The sequence below is a fragment of the Ornithorhynchus anatinus genome, chromosome 4, assembly GCF_004115215.2.
Source record: "Ornithorhynchus anatinus isolate Pmale09 chromosome 4, mOrnAna1.pri.v4, whole genome shotgun sequence".
Classification (NCBI taxonomy): domain Eukaryota; kingdom Metazoa; phylum Chordata; class Mammalia; order Monotremata; family Ornithorhynchidae; genus Ornithorhynchus; species Ornithorhynchus anatinus.
In genome coordinates this window covers 68,760,703-68,785,313 of record NC_041731.1, presented here as the reverse complement: position 1 = coordinate 68,785,313, position 24,611 = coordinate 68,760,703, and the positions used below count along the sequence as shown (strand labels likewise).

General features: G+C 40.8%; 1 protein-coding gene across 2 annotated transcripts in view; it reads left to right on the top strand.

The window, feature by feature from the left end:
* ANGPT1 (angiopoietin 1) overlaps window positions 1-24,611 on the top strand; it is a 250,216-nt gene that overhangs the window by 143,622 nt on the left and 81,983 nt on the right. For both annotated transcript variants that reach the window (XM_029063098.2, XM_029063097.2), the window contains one exon: window positions 5,182-5,303. In XM_029063098.2, the coding sequence (XP_028918931.1) occupies window positions 5,182-5,303 (122 nt within the window). The remainder of the gene's footprint in view (window positions 1-5,181; window positions 5,304-24,611) is intronic.

The following is a 24,611-nucleotide window of genomic DNA, read 5'->3' as shown; positions in this document are numbered from 1 at the left end:
TTTTTGAATACAACTGTGTTTAAAGACTTCAGAGTTGTGGGGCTAAACTTTTCCACTCAGAATTTTAGCCTGCTGCCTTACTCCTCCTCCTCATTTCATCAGCCCTGTTTTATTTGGAATTTAGTTTTTGTTCAGATAGGACAAAATCTTAACATATTCAGCTTGCAATTGTTCATATTTAAGAGCACAAGAAAGCTAGGTCAATTGAAATCTATAGGTATTCCTATAATTATTTTAGTTATGGCAATTGTGATCATTCTTTCTCTTTACAATTCTCTTTATTCTTTTTTGCTGCTTTGGGAAGCAGCATGGCTCAGTGGGAAACTCACAGGCTTGGGAGTCAGGGTCATGGGTTTGAACCCCAGCTCTGCCACTTGTCAGCTGTGTGACTGTGGGCAAGTCACTTCACATCTCTGTGCCTCAGTTCCCTCATCTGTAAAATGAGGAAAAAGACTGTGAGCCTGTGTGTGTGGGAGAATCTGATTACCCTGTGTCTACCCCAGCGCTTAGAACAGTGCTCTGCACATAGTAAGCGCTTAACAAATACCAACATTATTTATACCCTTTCTCAGACAAATTCTTAAAAAGCAAAATAAATTGTCACATTTTCATTTTCTCTCTTTCATCTTATGTCAGAAATGCTATAGTCAAAAATTGTTGAAATACATATAAGAAGGAAATGTAGAGAAACAACTTCAAAATCTCTCTTTCTCTCTCGATTTCTCTCTTCCCCAGTCTCTCTCTTATTGGGTTCAAAGATGATATTACTGACTTTGAGTCTGTGAGATTGTAACTATGTATAATTGGAGAATTAACAACTACATACTGTGTACTGTGTCCTTTCTGGACAACAGGTAATAACTGGCACGGTTTCTTAACATGTGATTTCAAATCTCTGTGTATAAGAGGTTACTCCCCTTGTATTTGCTGTCTGACTTCTAAGGTTGTCTTCCTGTAATATGGTATAAAGGTATGTTCTCAACCTATTGGCTTGAAAGAGTTCTAGGGTGATTAGAATAATTTCTTGATGAGGTTCCAGATACTCTTTCAAACTTCAGGCAAGACCATGTAGAAAAGGATTGAAAGAGCAACCCAACTTTGTTCCACTGGCAATGGGGAAAAGATCCAAGAGGCTTCTCCAAATCTGTTATGGGATCAATCTTAGGATCTTTACAAACTTTTAAGATCAACTTCTGGGAAATGGCTTAGTGGATAGAACATGGACCTAGGAGTCAGAAGAATCTGGGTTCTAAATCGGCTCCATCACTTCTGTAACCTTGATCAAGTCACTTAACTTCTCTTTATCTCAGTTCCCTTATCTATAAAATGGGGATTGACTGTGAGCCTCATGTGAGAATGGACTGTGTCCAATCTGATTAGCTTGTATCTCCCCCAGCGTTTAGTGCAGTGCCTGGCACATAATACATCTTTAACAACCACCATAAAAAGTGTCAAGAACACTTTCGCAATACTTGCCAAAGCCTCAATCAACTAGTAATCTCAATTTTTTTCTGATATGCAGATACTATTAGTAGTCTTGGTGCTATTCTCTGCAATTCTTCTGCATCTGGCATGCAGAAAATGTAGTCTGATGTGATTTATCATGGTCAGAAATCACTTTGGGATTATGGAATACATGCTTCATGAAGTTTCAGCAGCTGGTCCAGGAGAACTACGGTTAGGAGGCCAACAGCAATAGAAAACAAATAATATCATCCTATTTAGTCAGCTTTGTGAATTACTTACATCGATGATAGCACCAAAAGTTCCTCTTTCACATGCTGGCAGATTAATTCTTCTTCAAAGGGCCTCACTCTCAGTGAATGATAGAAGATGTTAAAGAGATTCCTGAAGTCTTGTGCCATTTCCTTAAGATTTCTCCTTTACATGAGATGAATGTAGAGCCATCTTTACTCTTACTGTATGCTATCCTGTAGATGGATATAGAAGATGAATGTACCATAAAACTGTGAATTTCACCATTACATCCATTCTCTCATTAACATGGCTGGGGAAATAGAGCATTAAAAACCTTTGACCGAAAGCAAAGAGAAGCAGAAGCAGATGGTAGAGGACAGACAGCTGAGACTTAGGTTTCTGACAATGTTTTTTGGGTTTCAGTTAGTATTTGCCTATATTTAGCAAATGAAATACAGAATGAAGAATGATAATGAAACAAAAACACAAAGATTTAAACATGAATAGAAAATGAATTAATCGTTTCATAAAGTTCATGTGTTCCAAATTGAATCCTTTGACAGAAGAAATTTTCAGGAAGTCCCTGAATTAAAGAATGATGAGATCATAATAAAAATGATGATAATAGTGATAATAATAATGAGCCATCATGTAAGCACTTTCTGTGTGCTAGGATAGATATAGTATATGCAGATTGGACACAGACCCTGTCCTACATGAAGTTTGCAGTCTAAGTAAGAGAGAGGATGGTGATTGAATCCACACTTTACATATGAGGAAACTGAGGCACAGAGTATTAAGTGACTTGCCCAAGATCACACAGTAGGTGAGCGGAGAGCTGGCATTAGAACCCAGGTCCTCAGACCTTTATATATTAGATAAGATAGGGTGTTCTAGGTAGATGGATTAGGGGGAACAGAAAGCATAGAGTCACCAGGAGAGGAATAGTAGAGGCAGAAAGAAGTTTTACAGGGTTTATGTGAATAGAGAGGTGGAGAATGGAAGTATACCAAGAAGGAAGAAGAGCCATTGCTCCCCTGCTCCCACCTACCCACCATGCCACCATCCAGCCAGAGGGATTTGCTTTTTCTGCTCTAGATATTATTCACCCATTTACTAATCCCTTTGATATCTGTTCTTCATCCATAAGAAAAATAATTGTAATATAAATTCTAAATGTCAAAGGGGAGTGACAAATTCATGTATTTCTTGGAACAGCACATAAAGTTCAAAGTTGCAAGTTAATTATAACAATCTCTCCTTACTTTTGAGTTCAAATAGACATGAGTTCTCACACATTCAGTGATTATTTTGTAGCCATGTGATTCAATCAGTCAATCATTAGTATTTATTCAACACTTAGTAAGCACTTGGGAGTTGTACTAAGTGCTTGGGAGAGCTAGATTTATGCAGATTTAGAGGTGAGTTCCTCCCAAGGTCTCTGGTGAAAAAAATCCTTAATAATTGTGATATGTGTTATATACCTAGCAATGTATTAAGCAGTGGGTAGGTGCACGATATTAAGGTTGGACACAGTCCCTGTCCCAAATGGGGCTCACAGTCTAAGTGGTGGGGGGGTGGGGAGGGAAGAACAGGTATTTAGTCCCCCTTTTTTGGGTGAAGAAACTAAGACACAGAGAAGACAAATGACATAGCAGGCAAGTAGCGGAGACGGGATTGGAACCCAGGTACAGATCCAAATGCCTAGATGATGCACAAGGGAGAAGGAGTCTGGAAAAAGAGAACTTAATCGTGGAAGGCCTCTTGTGGAGATATGATCTTAATAAGGCTTTGAAGATAGAGGGAGGGGAGATCTGGCATATATGGAGGGATAGCTAGCTAGATGGGATTGGGACACATTTAAACAAGCTAGCCTTATAGAACAGAAGTGTGCTGGCTGTAATAGAAAACTGCCTTTTCAGTTTGATTGCCAGTTAAGAAGCCCAGGCTTTCTGATTTCCACCAAATAAATGGTGTGACTTTTTATCAGACCTTAGTCTCTATGGGTTCCAGTCAGTAGACAGCCTTAGGAGAATCATATCCTTCAAAATTTCTTGAATTTTAGTAGTCTCGGTACACTTCTGTCTTTCTCTAGATGCCTCAGAAATCACAAAATACTTTTGACCCTTACACTTTTTATACTGAAAAAAAAAATAACTGTCCAGAAATCTTACACCATTAAGTCATTGTTGAATTGGAAACTTTATTTTAATGAAGGAAAAATATCCTAAGACCGTCAACATACCATCCTGGAAGTAGGTAAAACCTTGTTCTGGTATGTCCATACAAGTAGTAATTCAGGTTTTCTTTCCAGGATTTGGCTGCCTGGTCTCCAAACCTCAATTTTTAACTTGACAGGAGTTTGAAGATAATTAAAGCCACCCTTCAAGTCAGGCAGAAACCATCTCAGCCTCTGCTACTTTTCATGCCAATAGGACAATTGTAAAGGAAGTAGGGAATTATTGAAGTCTTGTTTGAATCTTCAATTTCATGCTCTCTTCCTCTATTCTGTTTCTCCCTTTGATGAGTTTTGGAAAGTCCAAAGCTTGTAAAAGTGTTCTTTGGGTCTTGTTCCTCAGCTTTCTTTGGTGGATTGCAGTGAAATTCATTCATTTATTCTATCATATTTATTGAGCACTTACTGTGTGTAGAGCACTGTATTAAGCGCTTGAAAAGTACAATTTGGCAACAGATAGAGTCAATCCCTACCCAACAACAGGTTTAGTTTAGAAAGGGGAGATAGACAACCAAACAAAGCAAGTTGACAGGCATCAAATGATTTGGCATTCTTTAGGAGGAATTTTCAGTGTCCACTATATAGGCATGACCAGATAGCCAGCAGGACAAATAAACCACTGGCCAAAAAATAAAAATAAAAATAGCCAATTCCCAGAATTTGGTCCATTTTGACAACTGCAGTACTGGTCTTCTGGTTGCTTTAAAATCTGAGGGACTTGGCCTAGGCAGGCAATATGATGAAAACAGTGCTTTGGGAGCCTGCAGACTTGGTTTCTAAACTCATGTCTGGCACAGAAGTTCTTGCTATAGGGCTTTCCTCTACCCTTAGACACAATCCTAGAAGGTCCATTTGCCAAACAGTAGATAACAACACTTCAGCATGTGACTGAATGCTATCCACATACTCTGATATCCTTCCCAGTAAAATTTTAAATAAAATTAGTCAAAGCCACATCTTTTTGCTATCACTACTGAAACAGTTTTGGGAGCTCGAGTGTTTGTTTCACTTATGAAATTGAAATCATATTTCACAACCAATATAATGCTTAATGCATTCAGTAGTAAAAATGGAATCTGTATGGAAGATTGTTTCATGTGTGTCATCAAGGAAAATAATAAACAAAGTTAACTTTTCAAGCTTTCACTTTATTATTTAAGTACTATAAAATTTATTTTCACTTTGTTATTATTTAAGTACTACAAATTAAGTACTAAAAATTTGAAATATTTTCATTTATCTCTAAGGTCCTAAATCAAACATCTCGACTTGAAATTCAGCTGCTGGAGAATTCATTATCAACATACAAGCTAGAGAAACAACTGCTTCAACAGACTCATGAAATCCTAAAAATTCACGAGAAAAACAGGTGAGGGCACAATGCTGGACTCGACTAATTTTCTTTGGTGTGTCTGCCTCTCTCTAGCACTCTCCACTATAATTCTGAATAGCTAAAACCTCTACATCCTCTTCTTCCACCTCTTTAGAAATACTAAGAGACACTTAATGGATTAAAGCCAACTATACAGAAGTTGAAAATTCATATTATTATTATCCTTATCATTATTGTTATCCTTGTTAAGTGCTTACTATGTGCCAGACCCTTGGGTTGATATAAGAACATCAGTTTTGACACAGGCCCCGTCTCACCTGGGGCTCAAGGTCTAAGTGGGAGGGAGAACAGGTTTAGAATCCCATTATACAGATGAAGAAACTGAGGCACAGATATGTGATTTATCTGTAGTCACACAGCAGACAACTGGTGGAGCTGGGATTAGAACTCAGATCGTCTGCCTCGCAGGCCTGTGCTCTTTCGGCTAGGCCTCACCGCTTCCAAAGACTCTAATCTAAATATCCTGAAAATCAGAAGCACTCAGCAGGGAATAGATTGTATTTCTTTCAGGAACTCTTTTATCTGAGGGTTGCAATAATAATTGTGGTATTTGTTAATTGTAAAGATAATGATGGAGTTGCCCACAGGGATGATGGATGAAGCTTTTTCTTCCAGGACTCTAAGTTTGTGCAGAGGAATTAAGCATAGCAGGGCTAGTGGCTTCTGAGGCACCACTCACAGCCCCCCTCCCTGCCTGTCATGTTCTCACTGGGGCAAAGAGTGCAACAGATGAGTAGATGTGGACAGTAGGCAACACTCTGCAGAGGGCATGTTTTGACTTTGCCCATTAACCATCTAGAGGCAGAACTGTACTAGAAAATTGAACTGGATCCTGGTGCTGCTGGTATGTTCAGTGAAAAGGGAAACTTCATACTTTTACTTTAGAACCTTGTTTTTCCCACATATCTCCAATAAGGAATAGTTTTTCCTTGTTCCCTCTGCTTTAGAAGCCACTTTATTTAACTTTTTGATTTACTGATACTGATGGAAAGCGAGATCACCAAAATGTGTGGAACTCAGAAAGTAGTAATGTAGATGCCTCCTCAGTATTTTCTAATGCAAAGTGTTGGCATGACCTCTAGGAGATGGAGCAGGAAGTGCTGGGTACTATGTCGTGGGGCCAACCCGGTTAAGTGCCAGCCTCAAACTAGGAAAGGTTTCCTTAAAACAGATTAGAAACTTTGTAGTAACAGCAGTAATAGTAACTTAATATAGCATTTTCTACACTGCTTTCCTCAGAGTAGGTACTTAAGAAACACTATTACTACTACTGCCTGAAATTTTCATATCATTTCACTGAAAGGGGTAGTGCAAAGTCTGTATGGAGCTAGGCAATTCACACAATCAATTTTTCATTTCTGAAGTTTGTATTTATTTAACTTTGCACAGTTTTGTAGAGAAAATGCTAAATTTGTAAATAACCTTAACCTGACTTGATTTTCAGGCATGTGGGCTGATTTATATGGTATACCACCCACCAAAGGAATCTGGGAATGCACACCATGTTGAATGTCACCATTAAAACCCCACTTTTAGAGCAGTGTGAACCAATTTTTCTACAAAAATGAAAAGTTACATGTGTGAAGGTAATGCACCTTAGAATGCCTTTATCTGTTCCCATGTCTTGGAGTTGACGTAATTACCTCCGAGTATGTATGTCATCACATATAATTAACCTGTTCTAAATACCCACCGTGGCATTAAATTCTTGGGTTAAATTATTAAATTCTACCTCCTTAATAAGTGCAGTATCTCTTGGCCTGTATTGTGTACTTCATCTGTCAAAATGCCATGAAATAAAGCACGGAATTGGCTTCCTACCAAGAACACAAATATATTTTAGTTTCCAGAATTAGATCTGGTCTTTATTCATCTTTTAAACTGTTTTTGGAAGCTGCCCTAAAAGTTTTTAATCTTCTGTTTCTGGGTTTTAATATGGGACTTAGTTTCATTTTCTCCTGAAGCTACATCCTTTGTCGTCAAAATGGGAAAGGACACAGGACATGTGCTCTTCAGAGAATAAGGGAAGGAGTAGAAACCTCTAGCTTCTAACTTCCCTAGCACCCAATTCATTCCGGGTAAAATAGGATAGCTTCTCTCTGAGAAATGGGGAAGACTGTGGGATGGGCAATGAATGCTGGAAACGATGGAGGTAAACTCTGTCCCCTTTCAATTATCCTGGGAAGCTGTATTGTGCCACCTGCCAATAACATATGTCCATTTTTCCCCAAAAATGATATCACAAAGTCAAATTTATGATACTTTTTCTAAATATAGCATGGATCATTGAACTTCTGCTTTTATGCTTTAAAATGTATTCTATACCCCCACCCACAGGCATGCAAATGTATTCCACTTTAACCCACCATCTTATAGAATAGTCTCTAGGTGTTTTTCTTAATAAACATACATTTAATTTTCAAGGACAGTGGAGTTAAAACAACAGAGTTCACAGTGTGAAGGATATGTCAGTGCCCGTCACATTTTCATAGTATAAGAGCAAAGTGTGTTGTGGAATTACTTTTAATTTTACCCTTTCCCCTAATGAGTGGATACTAATTCCTCATCATGGTGTCATCCTTGACTCGGCTGTCATTCACCCCACACATCCAATCCGTCACCAAGACCTGCTGGTTTCACCTTTATAATATTGTCAAGATCCGCCCTTTCCTCTCCACCCAAACGGCTATCTTACTGCTACAGGCTCTCATAATATCCCGACTGGATTATTGTGTCAGCCTTCTCTCTGATCTCCCTTCCTCCTCTCTCTCCCCACTCCAGTCTATTCTTCACTCCGCTGCCCGGCTCATCTTCCTGCAGAAACACTCTGGGCATGTCACTCCCCTTCTTAAAAACCTCCAGTGGTTGCCTATCAACCTCCGCACGAAACAAAAACTTCTCACTCTAGGCTTCAAGGCTCCCCATCACCTTGCACCCTCCTACCTCTCCTCCCTTCTCTCTTTCTACTGCCCATGCCGCACGCTCCGCTCCTCTGCTGCCCACCTCCTCACCATCCCCTGTTCTCGCCTATCCCGCCGTCCACCCCTGGGCCGTGTCCTCCCGCTGTCCTGGAATGCCCTCCTTCCTCACCTCCACCAAACTAACTTTCTTCCCCTCTTCAAAGCCCTACTGAGAGCTCACCTCCTCCAAGAGGCCTTCCCAGACTGAGCTTCCCCTTTTCCCTCTACTCCCTCTCTGCCCCCCACTTCACCTCCCCTCAGCTAAATCCCCTTTTCCTCCCCTTTCCCTCTGCTCCTCCCCCTCTCCCTTCCCCTCCCCTCAGCACTGTGCTGGTCTGCTCATTTGTATATGTTTTTATTACCCTATTTATTTTGTTAATGAGATGTACATCCCCTTGATTCTATTTATTGCTATTGTTTTTGTCTGTCTGTCTCCCCAGATTAGACTGTAAATCCATCAATGGGCAGGGATTGTCTCTATCTGTTGCTGAATTGTACATTCCAAGTGCTTAGTACAGTGCTCTGCACATAGTGCTAAATAAATACTATTGAATGAATGAATGAATGCAGGAGGACACTGCTCCAAATGGAGGCATCTCTATTCTATAAAGACAGAATTCCTTTAATCTTCCAGGCCTGGTTTGGATCAGACAGTAAACCTTGCCGAGGGGATTGTCTAAATTAGGTTTTCTTTCCTCCCAGAGGAATGTCAGGAGGGGCGTATTCATGTTCTACTTCATCACCTTTTAGCAGGCTTGTGGCCTTAACGAGCAGTGAGTGCATTGGCCTTTGTGTTGGCCCATAACCTCTTTGGCAGAGTCAGGAGGGGTGTTTTATGGACATGGTTATCCACAGTGCAGTCATGCTGAGCGAGCCTGCTGACTTACATCCTGAAAAATTTAATGCTTCATTGGCAGGGCTGAACAAGGATTTCTGGCTTCTTTAGGATTAGTATGTCCACCCGGAATGGGCAACGTTCTTCTACAGGGTTGCATGCTCTTAATCATTTCTTTTTTCTTCTCAATTATTTAAAAAATCATCTTACATTTGGTAGGCTACTAGCACCTGGGAACTCCAGATTCACTACTCCATTCTTCTTTGGCCGGCAACCTGTCCAGGCCTCCCAAACTATTTCATTTCCTGCAGAAAAGACAATTAATCAGCACATCCCCTACTAACAGTATTTGCATGTGTGGGATGCCATGTGACTTATAAAATTGAAACTTCCCAGCAAAGGGCCTTGATGACTTTTGGGTAGTTTTCAGGAGCTGGGTATGAATATTGGGCCCTTTACAATCCCAAACAAACAGAGCTAAATCAAAGCCCCTAAAGCCCCAGGAGCCATTTTTGATGGGTTTTATTTTATGGGGAATGGGGGCTGGAAGAGGACCACCGCCTTCCATGGTGGCCATGGACAATCCCTATGTCTGCTGGTCTATTGATCAATAAATCAATGTCATTTATTGAACACTTACTTTGAGCAGAGCACTGTAGTAAGCCCTTGGGAGAATACAGTAAAATGGAGTTGGTAGACATGTTCTCTCCTCAAAATGAGCTTATAGTCATGAGGGAGGGACAGACATTAATATAAATAAATAAATTACAGATATGAACATAAGTGCTGTGGACCTGAGGGAAGAGTGAAAAAAAGGGTGCAAATCCAAGTGCAAGGGAGACGCAAAGGGAGTGGGAGAAGAGAAAATGAGGTCTCAGTCAGGGAAGGCTCCTTAGAAAAAAGGCCTCTTGACTAGAAGACACATGTGGTGTCACGTTCATTAGTTTGGGAATGCAGCATAGCCCCCTTGGCAGCACTTAGCTCCATTTGGTTCAGAATGGTGGGTGGCAATTTGCATGTGTGGCCTACAAGAGATTTTAAGCACTCCAGAGTGCCTGATCTGAAGTCCTTTGAGTCCCTGGAAAGAATGTCTTTCTTCCCCTCTAGACTGTGAGCTTGGTGTGGGCAGGGACTGTGTCTGTTGTTGTATTGGACTCTCCCAAGTGCTTAGTACAGTGCTTTGTACACAGGAATCACTCAGTAAATACAGTTGACTAAATCAGGACTCTGGTACCTACCACATGCTACTATGGTTCCAGGATATGGGCCCCTGCTCTGAAAGAATCAGAACCAGAGCAAGTGTGTTCTGGGAACTGTTGAAACCAATTTCTGAAATAGGCCATGTCCTGCCCAGTCTACTTATTTGAACACTTACACTACTTGAACTGCACAGAGTTCTTATGACCGAACTCCTGTTCTCCCTCCTACTTAGACTGTGAGCTCCATGTGGGACAGGGACTGTGTCCAACCTGATGATCTTCTATCTACCCCAGCAATTAGAACAGTGCCTGACACACAATGAACATTTAACAAATATAATAATAGTATTGTGGTATTTAAGTGCTTACTATGTGCCAAGCACTTTGCTAAGCATTGAGATGAATACAAGCAAATCTGGTTGAACACAGGCCCTGTCTTGCATAGGGCTCACAGCCTTAATCCCCATTTTCTAGATGAGGGAACTGAGGTCCAGAGAAGTGAAGTGACTTGCCCAAAGCCACACAGCAGACAAGTTATAGAGGTGAGTTTAGAACCCATGACCCTCTGACTCCCAGGCCCATGGTCTATCCACTCTGCCATGCTGCTGTGTCAAATACTGTTCTAAGTGCTGGGGTAGCTACAAGTTAATCAGGTCGAACACAGTCCCTGTCCCACATGTGGCTCACATGTTGTTTTTATTATTATTATTATTATTTTGTGTTTGCTATATGTCAAGTTGTGTTCCAAGTGCTGGGGTATATATAATTTAATCAGGTGAGTGACCCCCCAAGGAGAAAATTCTGCAGTGACCAGTAGTTTCTACCCCTCATTTCATTTCTGGAGGTTTTGCATTTACTCACCAACTGAATTTCCCTCTAGTTATCTCACACCACACACATACATACACAGAAGCAGTGTGGCCTAGTGGAAAGAGCATAGGCTTGGGAATCAGAGGACGTGGGTTCTAATCTTTCCTCTGCCACTTGTCTGCTGTGTGACCTTGGGCTAGTTACTTAACTTCTCTATGCCTCAGTTACCTCATCTGTAAAATGAGGGTTAAAAGTGTGAGCCCCTTGTGGGACAACCTGATTACCCTGAATCTACCCCAGCGCTTAGAACAGTACTTAGCACATAGTAAGTGCTTAACAAATACCATGATTATTAATTATTATTACACACAAAAGTCCCCAATAATAATAATAATGATAATTGTATTGGTAAACCCTTACTTCATTCTATTGTATTTATTGAGCACTTACTGTGTGCAGAGCACTGTATTAAGTGCTTGGGAAAGTACAGTACAACGATAAACAGTTACATTTCCCACCCACGATGAGTTTACAGCCTAGAGGCAGGGGAGACAGACATCATTACAAATAAATAAAATTACAGATATATAAATAAGTGCTGTGGAGCTGGGAGAGGGGAAGAGTAAAGGGAGCAAGTCAGGGAAATGCAGAAGAGAGTAGGGGATGAGGAAAAGTGGGCTTAGTCTGGGAAGGCCTTTTGGAGAAGACATGCCTTCAGTAAGGTTTTGAAGTCGGGGAGAGTAATTGTCTGTCAGATTAGAGGAGGGAGGGTGTTCCAGGCCAGAGGTAGGACATGGGCTAGGGGTTGGCAGTGAAACGGGTGAGATTGAGGCACAGTGAGAAGGATAACACTAGAGGAGTGAAGTATGTGGGTTAGGTTGTAGAAGGAGAGAAGTGAAGTGAAGTAGGAGAGGGCAAGGTGAGGGAGAGTCAGTAAAGCAAATGGTAAGTAGTTTTTGCTTGAAACAGAGGTGGATGGGCAACCATTTCTGGTTTTTGAGGATGGGAGTGACATGTGCTGAACGTTTTTGTAGAAAATTGATCTGGGCAGCAGAATGAAGTATAGACTGGAGTGCAGAGAGACAGGAGGTTGGGAGGTCAGCAAGGAGACTGATGCAGTAATCCAGATGGGATAGGATGAGTGATTGTATTAACACAATGTATTACTTCTGTGCCAAGCACTCTACTAATTGTTGGGTAAGATATAAGATGAGTTAACAATAATACTAATAATTGTGATTTTTGCTAAGTGCTTACTAGGTGTTAGGCACTGTTCTAAGTACTGGGATAGATACAAAATAATTGGGTTGGACTGTGTCCCTGTCAAACACAGGCCTCACAATCTTAATTCCCATTTAACAGATGAGAGAACTGAGGCTCAGAGATAATAATAATAATAATGATGCTGGTATTTGTTAAACACTTACTATGTGCAAAGCACTGTTCTAAGTGCTGGGGGGATACAAGGTGATCAGGTTGTCCCATTCAGGGCTCACAGTCTTCATCCCCATTTTACAGATGAGGGATCGGAGGCACAGAGAAGTTAAGTGACTTGCCCAAAGTCACACAGCTGACAGACAAGTGTCGAAACTGAGAATAGAAACCAGGTCCTTCTGACTCCCAGACCCATGCTCTAAATACTTGGCCACGTCCCTCACCCACATGGGACTTACAATATAAAAAGGAGGAGGAACAGATGCTTACTTACCAGTGGCTGTCCTTTGGTTCAACATCCATGTCGTTTTCCAAGTACAGTAGGACAGAGTTCAAATATAAACCCAGGAATCACTGACAAAGAAGATCAATAGGGTGTCCTTTTTGAGATAAGTGATTCAATGTGCTTAGTTAATGGCATCATTTTATGGACTTCCACTAATTAAAAGTTCTTTTAATTTTTGCCATACTGGGATTTCTGGACCTTCCATTGACTTATTTCACAGGCATTCTTACTTAATCTCAAACATTCCATGGATATGACACTAACCAGTCATAATTTTAAATTTTTGTGTATCACTTTCAGCAGTTGTAGATTCAGACTAGCTATACTTATTTCCCCAGCCCTGCTTTATTGTTAGGTATCTTGATTATTTATAATGGAAAAGTGCTTTTCAAAATTGAATCGCCAAGTAACTGCTTATATGGTCTAAATGAAACTTACCACGTTATCTGAATTATGAACTGTAATCTATCATAAATATAAATAATGGCAGTTTCAGTTATACTCACACCAGTCTTGGCATGGGTCCTTTTCAGAGACTGTTAAGCCACTTCCTGTGATGGGAACACAATGTTAGTTGAATCCAAAAGATATATGTGTGGCAGTTTGTGTTTTATGAGAATTCATTTAAAAAAAAATCTCTTCACATACTCTTGGAATTTGTTTTGATCATTGAAGCCCAGAAGCTGGTATAAAATGCTATCTTGTTTTTGAAAGCAACTTGTCTCTAGATACTATTCTTGCTTTCAGATGGAATTAAATAATAAAATTTCAGAGCTGGAAGGGAGCTTAGAAGATTGCCTGCTCTATGGCTCAACCTCAAGATAGGGCTGATGTTAAACCAACCCCTAGCAGATGAACACCAGTCCCATTTTCTAGACATTTATTGAAAGAAAATTCCATATTCTCCAATTACAAAGTATAAAATCCTGCCTTTCAATTCTTCTAAGAATAGTCAAAGAAATACCCTCCTCACCCCTTCAAAAAGTGCTTGTTGATTTTTTTTTTCTTTAATTCTCAGAAAATTTGGGTTTTAGCCTTGGAGATGTTTCTCGTTATATCCCAATTGGACCAGCTCCACCGACTGTGGGAAAGAGACATCACAGCTTGAAATTGTGGCCCTATCCCAGGACTTCTTAATCTGTAGAGCAAACTCCCCAAATAGAGCAGCATCTTTGGACCACATGTTGACACCATCTATATAAAGAGAAGGATATAATTACCACAACCCAGAAACATCTGTAGGCTGGTTCAGACAGGGAAGGTTTATATATTGTCAACGTTTTCCTCCTTTTCCGACATCGGCCGTATTAGGACAAATGAAGCTTAGGCAACTGTCACCACTCTGAATTAATTTGCCATTATGATAAGGAGTCTGCTGTGGGAAACAATGTAAATACCCAGAGCAAATTCTCTTTTCTATGAATATATTTTTATGGTATTTGTTAGGCCCTGTACTGAACTCTGGGATAGTAGATAATCAGTTTGGGATACAGTCCATATCCCACTTAAGGTTTACGGTATTAGGGTTAGATGAGGGATCTGAAAGACAGAGAAGTTAAGTGCCTTGCCCAAGGTCACACAGATGACAAGTGGCAAATCCCAGGTCTTTTTGACTCCCAGGCCCGTGCTCTATGCACTAGGCCACGCTGTTTTTCTTTTTTTCTATAATATTTGTTACACACGTACTATGTGTCAAGCACTGTTCTAAGCATTGGAGTAAGTACAAGTCAATCAGACTGATTACAGTCCCTGCCCTACATGGGGCTCACAGTCAAGTAGGAGAGAGATCAGATACCAGTTATGTTGCACTGTACTTTCCAAAGTACTGACTACAGTTCTCTCTCCACGGTAAGTGCTCAGTAAATAAATTGATTAATCTTGCAGTTGACAAAATTGAGGCACAGAGAAATTAAGTGGCTTGCGGGGTTTCACCCAGAAGGGAAGTGACAGAGTTGGGATTCAAACCTAGGTCCTCTGACTACCGGGCCTGTGCTGAAGCAGCATGACCTAGTAGAAAGAGCACAGGCTTTGGAGTCAGAGGTCATGGGTTCGAATCCCTGCTCCACTACTTGTCAGCTGTGTGACTTTGGGCAAGTCACTTAACTTCTCTGTACCTCAGTTACCTTATCTGTAAAATGGGGATTAACACTGTGAGCCCTAGGTGGGACAACCTGATTACCTTGTATCTACCCCAGGGCTTAGAACAGTGCTTGGCACATAATAAGCACTTAACAAATACCATCATTATTATTAATCCACTAGACCATGCATTGAGACACCGACATAAATTGTTTGTTTAATAATTGTTTAGTACATTGTTCTGCACACAGTAAGCACTCAGCAAATTCCAATGATTGATTAACTGAGCTGAGGAGAAATGAGTGAAGCCTGGAAGCCCAATCACAATTTTGAGATGCCATAATTCACATAAAGCCTTCCCTGAAATTCCAAGCTTAAATTCTTTTTTCAAAGCTAATATTTCTTCTTCTGTCTTGCACTGCTTTGAATCTCTGGCTCCAGCTGGAAGCGAAATGCCAAAATACCACTAGAGTGTCTGTTCTCAGAGTATTTACAGACTAATGGGAGACAGGAAGTACTAAGAATCTTGTGAGAAAGTCTCTTTTCATTGGATTTCCAACCCAGTCGTGTTAACCTGGAAGGTGGGAAGTGTAATTAGAAGTAAACGTCTGAGGTCAGGTCCATTATTGGAGAAATAAAGATAAGAATTGCCTGGGATTAAATTTTAATTGGGATTTAGCCTGTTTATATAACAGCGAAGCAGCATGGCCTAGTAGAAAGAGCACAGGCCTGGGCTTCAGACGATCTGAGTCCTAAATCCAGCTCTGACACTTATTTGCTATGATACCTTGGGCAGGTCACTGAATTTATCTGTCCCTTAGTTCCCTCAGCTGAAAAATAGGGATTTAATCCCTTTTCCCCTCATATTTAGACTATGGGCCCCACTGGGGACCTGATTATCTTGCATCTACTCCAGTACATAGTACACTGCCTGGAACATGGTAAGTGCTTAACAAGAACCACTTTAAAAAGAAAAAAGGTGTGTTAGTGGCAGGCCACTTGGTAAGGAGGTCGCAGCAGTTTAACAGACTGCTAGAAGATTATTAATGTGTAGGTTTCACTAATATTTCACTATGGATAAAAAGAGTGGTATTCTGAAGAAAGACATGGTAAATTGTGTCAATTTATTGGATGAAGGAGCAAAGGATAAAGACTTGACCCTGAGTTAGTGGCATCACTATAGTAATTGGAAAGTTTGGAATGTGGGCTTCTTCTAAAAGAAGAAGAAGCTCAGTCATGGTCATGCTGAGCCATGGTCGGGTTGGGGGAAGTTTCAAGTACTATACTACATGTGGGGGTAGATAAAAAATAATCTGATCAGAAACAGTTTCTGTCGTACATGGAGCTCACAGCCCAAAGGGGAGGGAGAACAAGTATTTCATTCACATTTTTACAGATGAGCAAACTGAGACACAGAGAAGTTAAATGACTTTCCTAAGATAACACAGAAGGCAATTGAAATATAGGCAGGAGATCCTTGGTGAATAGAGAGAGCCAAATTCTCTCTGAATAGAAAGGGTAACTGAAGCCCATGAAATGATATTTCTGAACTGATATTTCCCAGATTAAGCTCTCCTCTCCTCTTCTCTCACTCTCTTCTGTGCTGCTCTTACTTGCTCCTTCATTTGTCCTTCCTCCCATCCCCACATTATGTAAGTATATATCTGTATGTATCTGCATTTATTTATCTACTTATATTAATGTCTGTCTCCCCTCTAGACTGTGAGTTCACTGTGGGCAGGAATGTGTCTGTCTGTCTTTCATATTAAACTGTCCCAAGCACTTAGTACAGTGCTTTGTATACAGTAAGCACTCAATAAAAACGATTGAATGAATGAATGAATGAATGAATGAATGAATGAATGAATGAATGAATGAATGAAACAAAGAGTTCTAGTATTAAGGAAAATTAATCAGGATGGAGCCTTTCAGGAAAATTACCAAGTACCAAGCAGAGCAGTGGATTCTGGAGGAGAAGGTGAAAGTAAGGTGAGAATCAGTTTTGAAAAGAGCCCTAAAGAAAGAAAGAGTGTTGAGGGGAGCCTGAAGGATGGCATGAAAGATGAATGGAGAATTACATTAATGAAAAGTAACCACTTCCTTTGGCTGTAGGAGGCAATTAGTGGTCACTTTCGTTGGAATTATAAAACACTGAAATGAAGAAATAATTGGAGTGAGTGCTTAAGGGTAAACCATATGGATAGTTTATGTAAGGAGCTTGGAATCAAAAGGAAAAAATGAAATGGGGAAATTGAACTGTGCTGCTTTTTGGCAAAGCCTTGGAAATTTCCCATTTTTATTCAACATATACAGATTATATACTTCGCGTTACTTTTACTACTCAAGAGATTTCCTACACTTAGTTTTGCCTCACATTTCTTTTTCTCCTTCTTTTCCTATTTTTACCCCAGTCCCTGGCCTATATAGAGTACAAACTATTAGGGTAATCCAACAGTAATAACAATAATGCCCCTTATTATGTGCCAAGCACTATTCTAAACACAGGCATAGATACAATACAAGCAGATTGGTCACAGTTTCTATTCCAAACAGTGCTCTTTAAGTATGAGGTATAGATATTTTATACCCATTTTACAGATGAGAATGTTTTCCCCCCTAGACTGTAAGCTCATTATGGTCAGGGACTGGGTCGGCTAATTCTGTTGTATTATACTTCTCTCAAGCACTTAGTACAGTGCCCTGCACATAGTAAGTGCTCAATAGATACCATTGATTGAGTAAACTAAGGCACAAAGAAGTAAGCGATCTGTTCTAGGTCCTACATCAGGTCCTGTCACTCCCAGGCCCATGCTCTTTCTACTAAGCCACGAGCTTCTCTAACAAAATTATTTGTACAATATAGTATTATGGATAGGACCCTGCTAAATTGCAAGATTCGAAGTTCATTTTGAAATGCTGAGGATGATCCAGTCAATAGTTTGAACATTATTCTGACCAGAACATTGCACTAAGCGAAGCAGCATGATGAGAATCAGCATGGCTCAGTGGAAAGAGCACGGGCTTTGGAATCAGAGATCATGGGTTCAAATCCCGACTCTGCCACTTGTCAGCTGTGTGACTGTGGGCAAGTCACTTAACTTCTCTGTGCCTCAGTTACCTCATCTGTAAAATGGGGATTAAGACTGTGAGCCCCACGTGGGACAACCTGATTCCCCTGTGTCTATCCCAGTGCTTAGAACAGTACTCTGCATATAGTAAGAACTTAACAAATACCAACATTATTATGTAATGGATAGAGCACGGGCCTGAGAGTCTGAAGGTTATGGGTTCTAATGCCAACTCCTCCACTTGTCTGCTGTGTGTCCTTGGGCAAGTCACTTCACTTCTCTGTGCCTCAGTTAACTCATCTGTGAATTGGGGATTGAGACTGTGAGCCCCATTTAGGACAGGGACTGTGTCTAACCTGATTTGCTTGTATCCACCTCAGCTCTCAATGCCTGGCACAGAGTAAGTGCTTTACAAATACAATAATAATAATACTAGGTGCTGGGAGATTACAATACAATTAGTAAACAGTTTCTGACCTCAAGGAGCATACCATCGAGTAGGAGAGAAAGACAGTGAAATAAAGTATAGATTGGGAGAAATAACAGAGTTTTAAAGATGAATACATAAGTACAGCCAGGGTGACTATCCAACTGCTAAAGTGACACAGAATTATTGAAGCAGCAGTTGAAGGGACATTGGAATGCAAAAAAGAGATTAATTAGGGAAGGCTTTCTGGAGATGGTGTGAGTTCAGGACAGCTTGGTGGATGGGGAGATTGGTGGCCTGCTGGATGTGATGAAGGGGGAGAGAGAAGCAGAAGTATGGACATGAGCAAAACGATGAGAGACATGACAAAGAGGCATAGTGAGGCATAGTGATTATGTTGGCTTAAGGGAATGAAGCATAAAATCTGTGGTGCTGTGTGAGAGAAATGAGTGCAAGTAGGGTGAGAGAATTGATTGAGTGCCTTAAAGTCAAATATCCCAGGGCAACCACTCACTGGTAGCATCAGGAAAACTTTTAAATTACAACAGGGAAATCTGGATTAAAGCCTCTAGAAGAAAAAAATGATATCAAAGAAGTGGAAATCAAGTAATTTCTAAACATAAGAAAGGCCATTAGCAGGTCAAACCAATGGTCCCACCTTCCCAGAATTCAGTAACGGAGGCAATAGGAAGTTTGGATGAATTATTTAAAGGTTGCCCTTAATACCCATCCTTCTATTTACATCCCAACCTTTTCCTCTGCACCATTAACTTTGCCTCTAGTAACCCATATCATCATGGACCAAACCTCTCTTGAAGTTACGATATTTACAGCCTGCACAACTTCCTGTGGTAATGAATTCCATATGCCTATCACCCACTGTGGGAAGAAGTGATTCCTTTTGTTTATTTTGTTCTACCACCCTCCAGCCTCAGTGTGTGCCCTCTCCCCCTGACGAGGTGAACAACCGCTCCACGTCCACTCTTTCCATGCCCCTCATCAATTAGCAGACTTCAATCACATCCCATCTCGGTCTGAGTTTCCACCTACTGCCAAGTCCAAAGTTTTTGTCTAGTAATAAGGAAACTTTCTTCCTCATCCTTCTCTGTACTTCCTATGGTTCTCTTCCATCCTTCTTAAGAACCAGAGACCAGAACTTCATGCAGTCTAACAGATGTGGTTACACATTGGGTTTTGATAGTGGCAAAACTATGATCTTCTTTCCTTTTCTATCCCCTTTCTGTTGAGGCCACCATTTGGTCGATCTTTATGACTGCTGTCCCACATGTGGGCAAGGATTTCCAAGAATAGTCAATCATGAGATCTTTTTCCTGAGTCCTGAGCGATCCTCTAGTCATCGAACAAAGAGCAACGTAGGAGTGAGCATTGGGCTTGAAACTTCGGGATTGAGAATGTATGAGAGAAAGGATTGACAACAGGGCTAGTGATTTGTGCAATGATGTCCTACTGTCATCACTGCCAATTACGTTCCTCTCAGAGCAGTTTGTTAATTGAGAGAGTGAGTGGACTGGGATACAGCCCATTGCAAAGTGAAGGCCAGGGTTTTTAACATGCAGGACCTTTTTTTTTGTGGAGGGGTAGGTATTTCTTTTAAATTCTTAAAATGTACCAGGCTCTGTACTAAACACTGGGAGAGATAAAAAGTAATCAGATTAGACACTGTAAATGATGATGGCATTTGTTAAACGCTTACTATACGCCAAGCACTGTTCTAAGCACTGGATGTTCCACTTGGGGCTCACACTCTTACCTCCATTTTACAGATGATATATCTGAGAAATAGGGATGTTAAGTGACTTGCCCAAGGTCACATAGCAGTCATGTTGCAAAGCGAGGATGAGAACCCAGGTCTTTCTGACTTCCAGACCTGTGCTCTATCTCTAAGCCCCAGTTGTCCTGGTAGCTACTGTAATCTCTACCACTCATTCAATCATATTTATTGAAAACTTACTGTATGCAGAGCACTGTACTAAGCCCTTGGGAAAGTACAATGCAACAACAAACAGACATATTCCCTGACTACAGAGAGCTCACATTAGCCAGAAATTTTATAGGATTCCTGCTGAGCCCACCCACTTTTGGACACACTTGTAGTTCTTTGGCAGAAAGTTTTTCCACTGATAGCATCCACTCAGCAGGCAGGATGACAGCTAGGATCAAGGTCAGGTCTGAGCTGGGGGTGCAATTTCCTAAGAGGTTAACAATGTTGATTAGTGGATAATGCACAGGCCTAAGAGAAGAGGACTTGGGTTCTAATCGCAGCTCCACCACTAGCTGGCTGTGTGACATTGGTCAAGTCACTTGACTTATCTGTGCCTCAGTTCCCTCAACTGCAAAATGGGGATTCAATATCTGTTCTTCCTCCTAATTAGACTGTGAGCCCCATGTGGGACAGGGACCGCATCTGACCTGAGAGATGCTACAAGCTACAAGCTATGCCAACATTTAGAACAGTACTTGACACAGCAGCATGGCATAGTGGATAGCACATGGGCCTGGGAGTGAGAAGGTCATGAGTTCTAATTCCAGATCTGCCACTTATCTGCTGTGTGGCCTTGGGCAGGTAGGTCATTTCACTTCTCTCGGCCTCAGTTCTCTCATCTGTAAAATGAGGATTGAGACTGTGAGCTCCACGCGGGACAGAGACTTTGTCCCACTCTATTTGCTTGTATCCACTCCAGTGCTTAGTACAGTGCCTGGCACATAGTAAGTGCTTAACAAATACCACAGTTATTATTATTACTTAACAAATACCATAAAACCCATGTTTGGTTGGATGACAAATTTAACTGGCTGCCCTATCAGTTCTACCAATCTCTAGTGGAAGGTGTTGGATTATTATGACCCAACATTGGTGACATCTCCCTCCACCAGTCAAATGATGCAATCTGCCACTGGCCTGGCACCAGCCCCCATGCATATCCATGTAGGCATAATGGAGGCATGGGTGTGGTGCTGCTGGGTTGAGCACTGAATGAATGAATAAGATGAATGAATGAACAGTTACTGCATTGCTCCACATCCCTGGGGATTGCCCCTTCCCTGGACCACTGCTGGCCCCACAATTATGTATTCTTTTTCGTTGGGTTTATTTGCTTTGTTTTTTAAAGAAACAAATATGAAGTTTCTCATTTCATCTCCTCTGCCTACCCTGGGGCCCAGGCCAGAGGGTCCAGGCCTCTGGTGAGGAGCTGCAGGGGGTTTCCTGATTCCCCCATTCCAACTGCCGCTCTGGAGCTCTGGCAGATGAGTGGGGAGATGGATCTTGGACAGCATAAACCTTTCTGAAGAGCTAGGATAGCGGAGGAAAACTCACATGCTGCCCTGTGGATAGTGTACACCCCCCCAGTTTGCTATCCCATAGTCCATTTCTCCCAAGCTTCATATGAAGTCCCACTTCCTCCTTTCCCCAAACTGCCCCTGGTCAGAAGATTGGGTAACAGTAATTTACCTCTATGAAGACAGCCAAATAGGAGGTGCTATAAACCAATTGTTTATCAGATTATCTTGAATAATTTCACCCGATTAATGTGATATAGCACAGGATGTGCCAATCCATCCAGGAACCTCCAAGTCTCTTGATTGATTGATTGAAAACATCAGAGCAGGACTTTTTCCATTAGATCAACAGAAGAGCTTATGGTTGTAATTTGGAATATTTCACAGACAATATTTCCACTTCATTTATGAGCATAAACAAAACCAGCCTTGGGACATATCCCTGGGAGAGCACCACTATTTACATTTATCCATCCTGAAAAATGGTTACTCCTACTCTTTGTTTCCTATCCATGACAAAGCATTCCCTCCAAATCAATGATTTCTGGTTTGTTTTTTAAATGTCTTTGGTGTGGAACCTAGTTAAAGACCTTTTTAAAATATAAATACGTTATGTTTACTGGTTCGTTCCCCACTATTCCAATATTTGCTTATTCCTTCAAAGAACTCCAACAGATTAGCAAGACATGAATTCCCCTTATGTAAACCATTTCCCTTTTACAGAAATAAAAATGGCCCCACTCAGCTTTGGGGACTCTCTTAGAGATGTTTGAACTCTCCAATCATAGCCCCTCACCCATTGTCAGCCTTCCCCAGGGATTCTCCATAGTGAGGGGACAAGACTGGGAAATTCCAAAATGCATCTGTGAGTCAGAAAGACATGCTAGCTAGGAGGAGGAGTTAGAAAGAGTTCTAAAATCCTGCTACTTTGGTGCAAATCTTACTAATGCAAATTTTTCCCTTGAAGAAATCTTTTCCAAATATATTCTTGCCCCTTGTAGACAAAGCCATTAAACTACCAGGATTTTGCTCCTGTGCCTCTTTGTAATCAATGCTGAAAATATCTTTCTTTTCTGATGCACTAAATGAGAGCCTTTTGGAATCTGAAAGCATCTAATATTAAATAGGTAAAAAGAAAAACAAAGAAATAGCATCACTGAGATGTAAGTACCTTTTCAGCTGCTATTTTTCAGTTGAGATTTTCTCTTTTCAACCATGAGTCCATATGGCACCAATTTTCTCCTTTCATGTTTCATACAGTGCTATGGATACTCCACTCTCCCCACACTTGGCAAATAATAGCTAACATTAATAACTCCACCAGAAAGTCCACTGAAGAGCAGATTAACCCATACTTAAGCAAATTGAAAGGCCAGAGGTCATCATATTTCAGGAAAAGATTTGTGACTTTCTATTTTCGTTTTCTAGGCTATGACTTTAGATTGGATAGGAGAACTGGTCTGAATTTTAATTTGCACTTAGATCTGCACCCTTTATTTACCCCATCCTCAGGCCTTTAGCACTTTTTTATGTGCTTACTATGTGCCAACCACTGTACTTAGCACTGGGGTAGATACAAGATAATCAGGTAGGACACAGTCTGTGACACACATGGCACAGCTTTAATACCTATTTTAAAATGGTGAGAGGAGCAGAGAAGTTGTGAGTTGCCTAAGGTCACCCAGTAGACAAGTGCCAGAGCCTGGATTTAGAACCCAGATTCTCAGACTCACAGTCTCCTGCTCTTTCACTACGCCACACTGCTTCTCGCTTCTCGTACATATCCGTATTCATATTAATGTCTGTCTCTGCCTCTAGACTGCAAACTCCTCTTGTGCAGAGAAGAAGCCCATCAACTCTGTTTTATTATACTCTTCCGAGTTTTTAGTACAGTTTAGTAGTTCAGTGCTAAATAAATACCATTGATTGATTTTAATCATTACATATTGATCATTTGTGTTCAAAGCTTTCATAATTTAATCAGATATTGTGCTCCCCTTTAAAGTTGAAGGAAATTAAATTATGCAGACATTTGCCACTGACTTTTTATCTAGACATAAGAATGAAATAATACAAAACATATATAAATCCCTAATTCAGCCTAAATGGATTCAGTTCTAGTCCTTTGTTAGTAAATTAGTGTATTTATTAATATAAGATGCATGTGAGCAGGAAATGTGTTTTACTTATAATAATAATGGTATTTGTTAAGCTCTTACTATGTGCCAAACACTGTTCTAAGCACTGGGGGATGATACAAGGTTATTAGGCTATCCCAGGTGGGGCTCACAGTCTTAATCCCCATTTTCCAGATGAGGTAACCGAGGCACAGAGAAATTAAGTGACTTACCCAAAGTCACATAGCTGACAAGAGGCAGAGCCGGGATTAGAACCTACGACTGCTGACTCCCAAGCCTGTGCTCTTTCCACTAAACCATGTTGCTTCTCTATCCCAAGGTCTTAGTGTATTTCTTGAGAACAGAGTACAGACATAGTACATAGAAGCAGTGTGACCTTGTTTAAAAAGCATGGACCTGGGTTCTAATCCTGGCTCAGTCATTTGTCTGCTTTGAGACCTCAGGTAATTTACTTTAATGGGGACAGTATGGGGAGATGGGGCCAAATCTATAAAATGGGGATTAAAACTATGAACCCCAGATGGCGCATGGACTGTACCCAACCTCATTTTATCTTGTATCTTCCCCAGCATTTAGAAGCGTGTCTAGCAAATGGTAAGTGCTTAATGAACACCAAAAAAAAAAAAAAAAAATCAAGTGCTCAATAAATACCACTGACTGACTGATTGAACCTCCTCAGAGCCAACTGAGTAAGCCTCTGCACCTTACCAATAGCCTGTACCTGAGCAGGGGGAGAAAATAGTGTTCT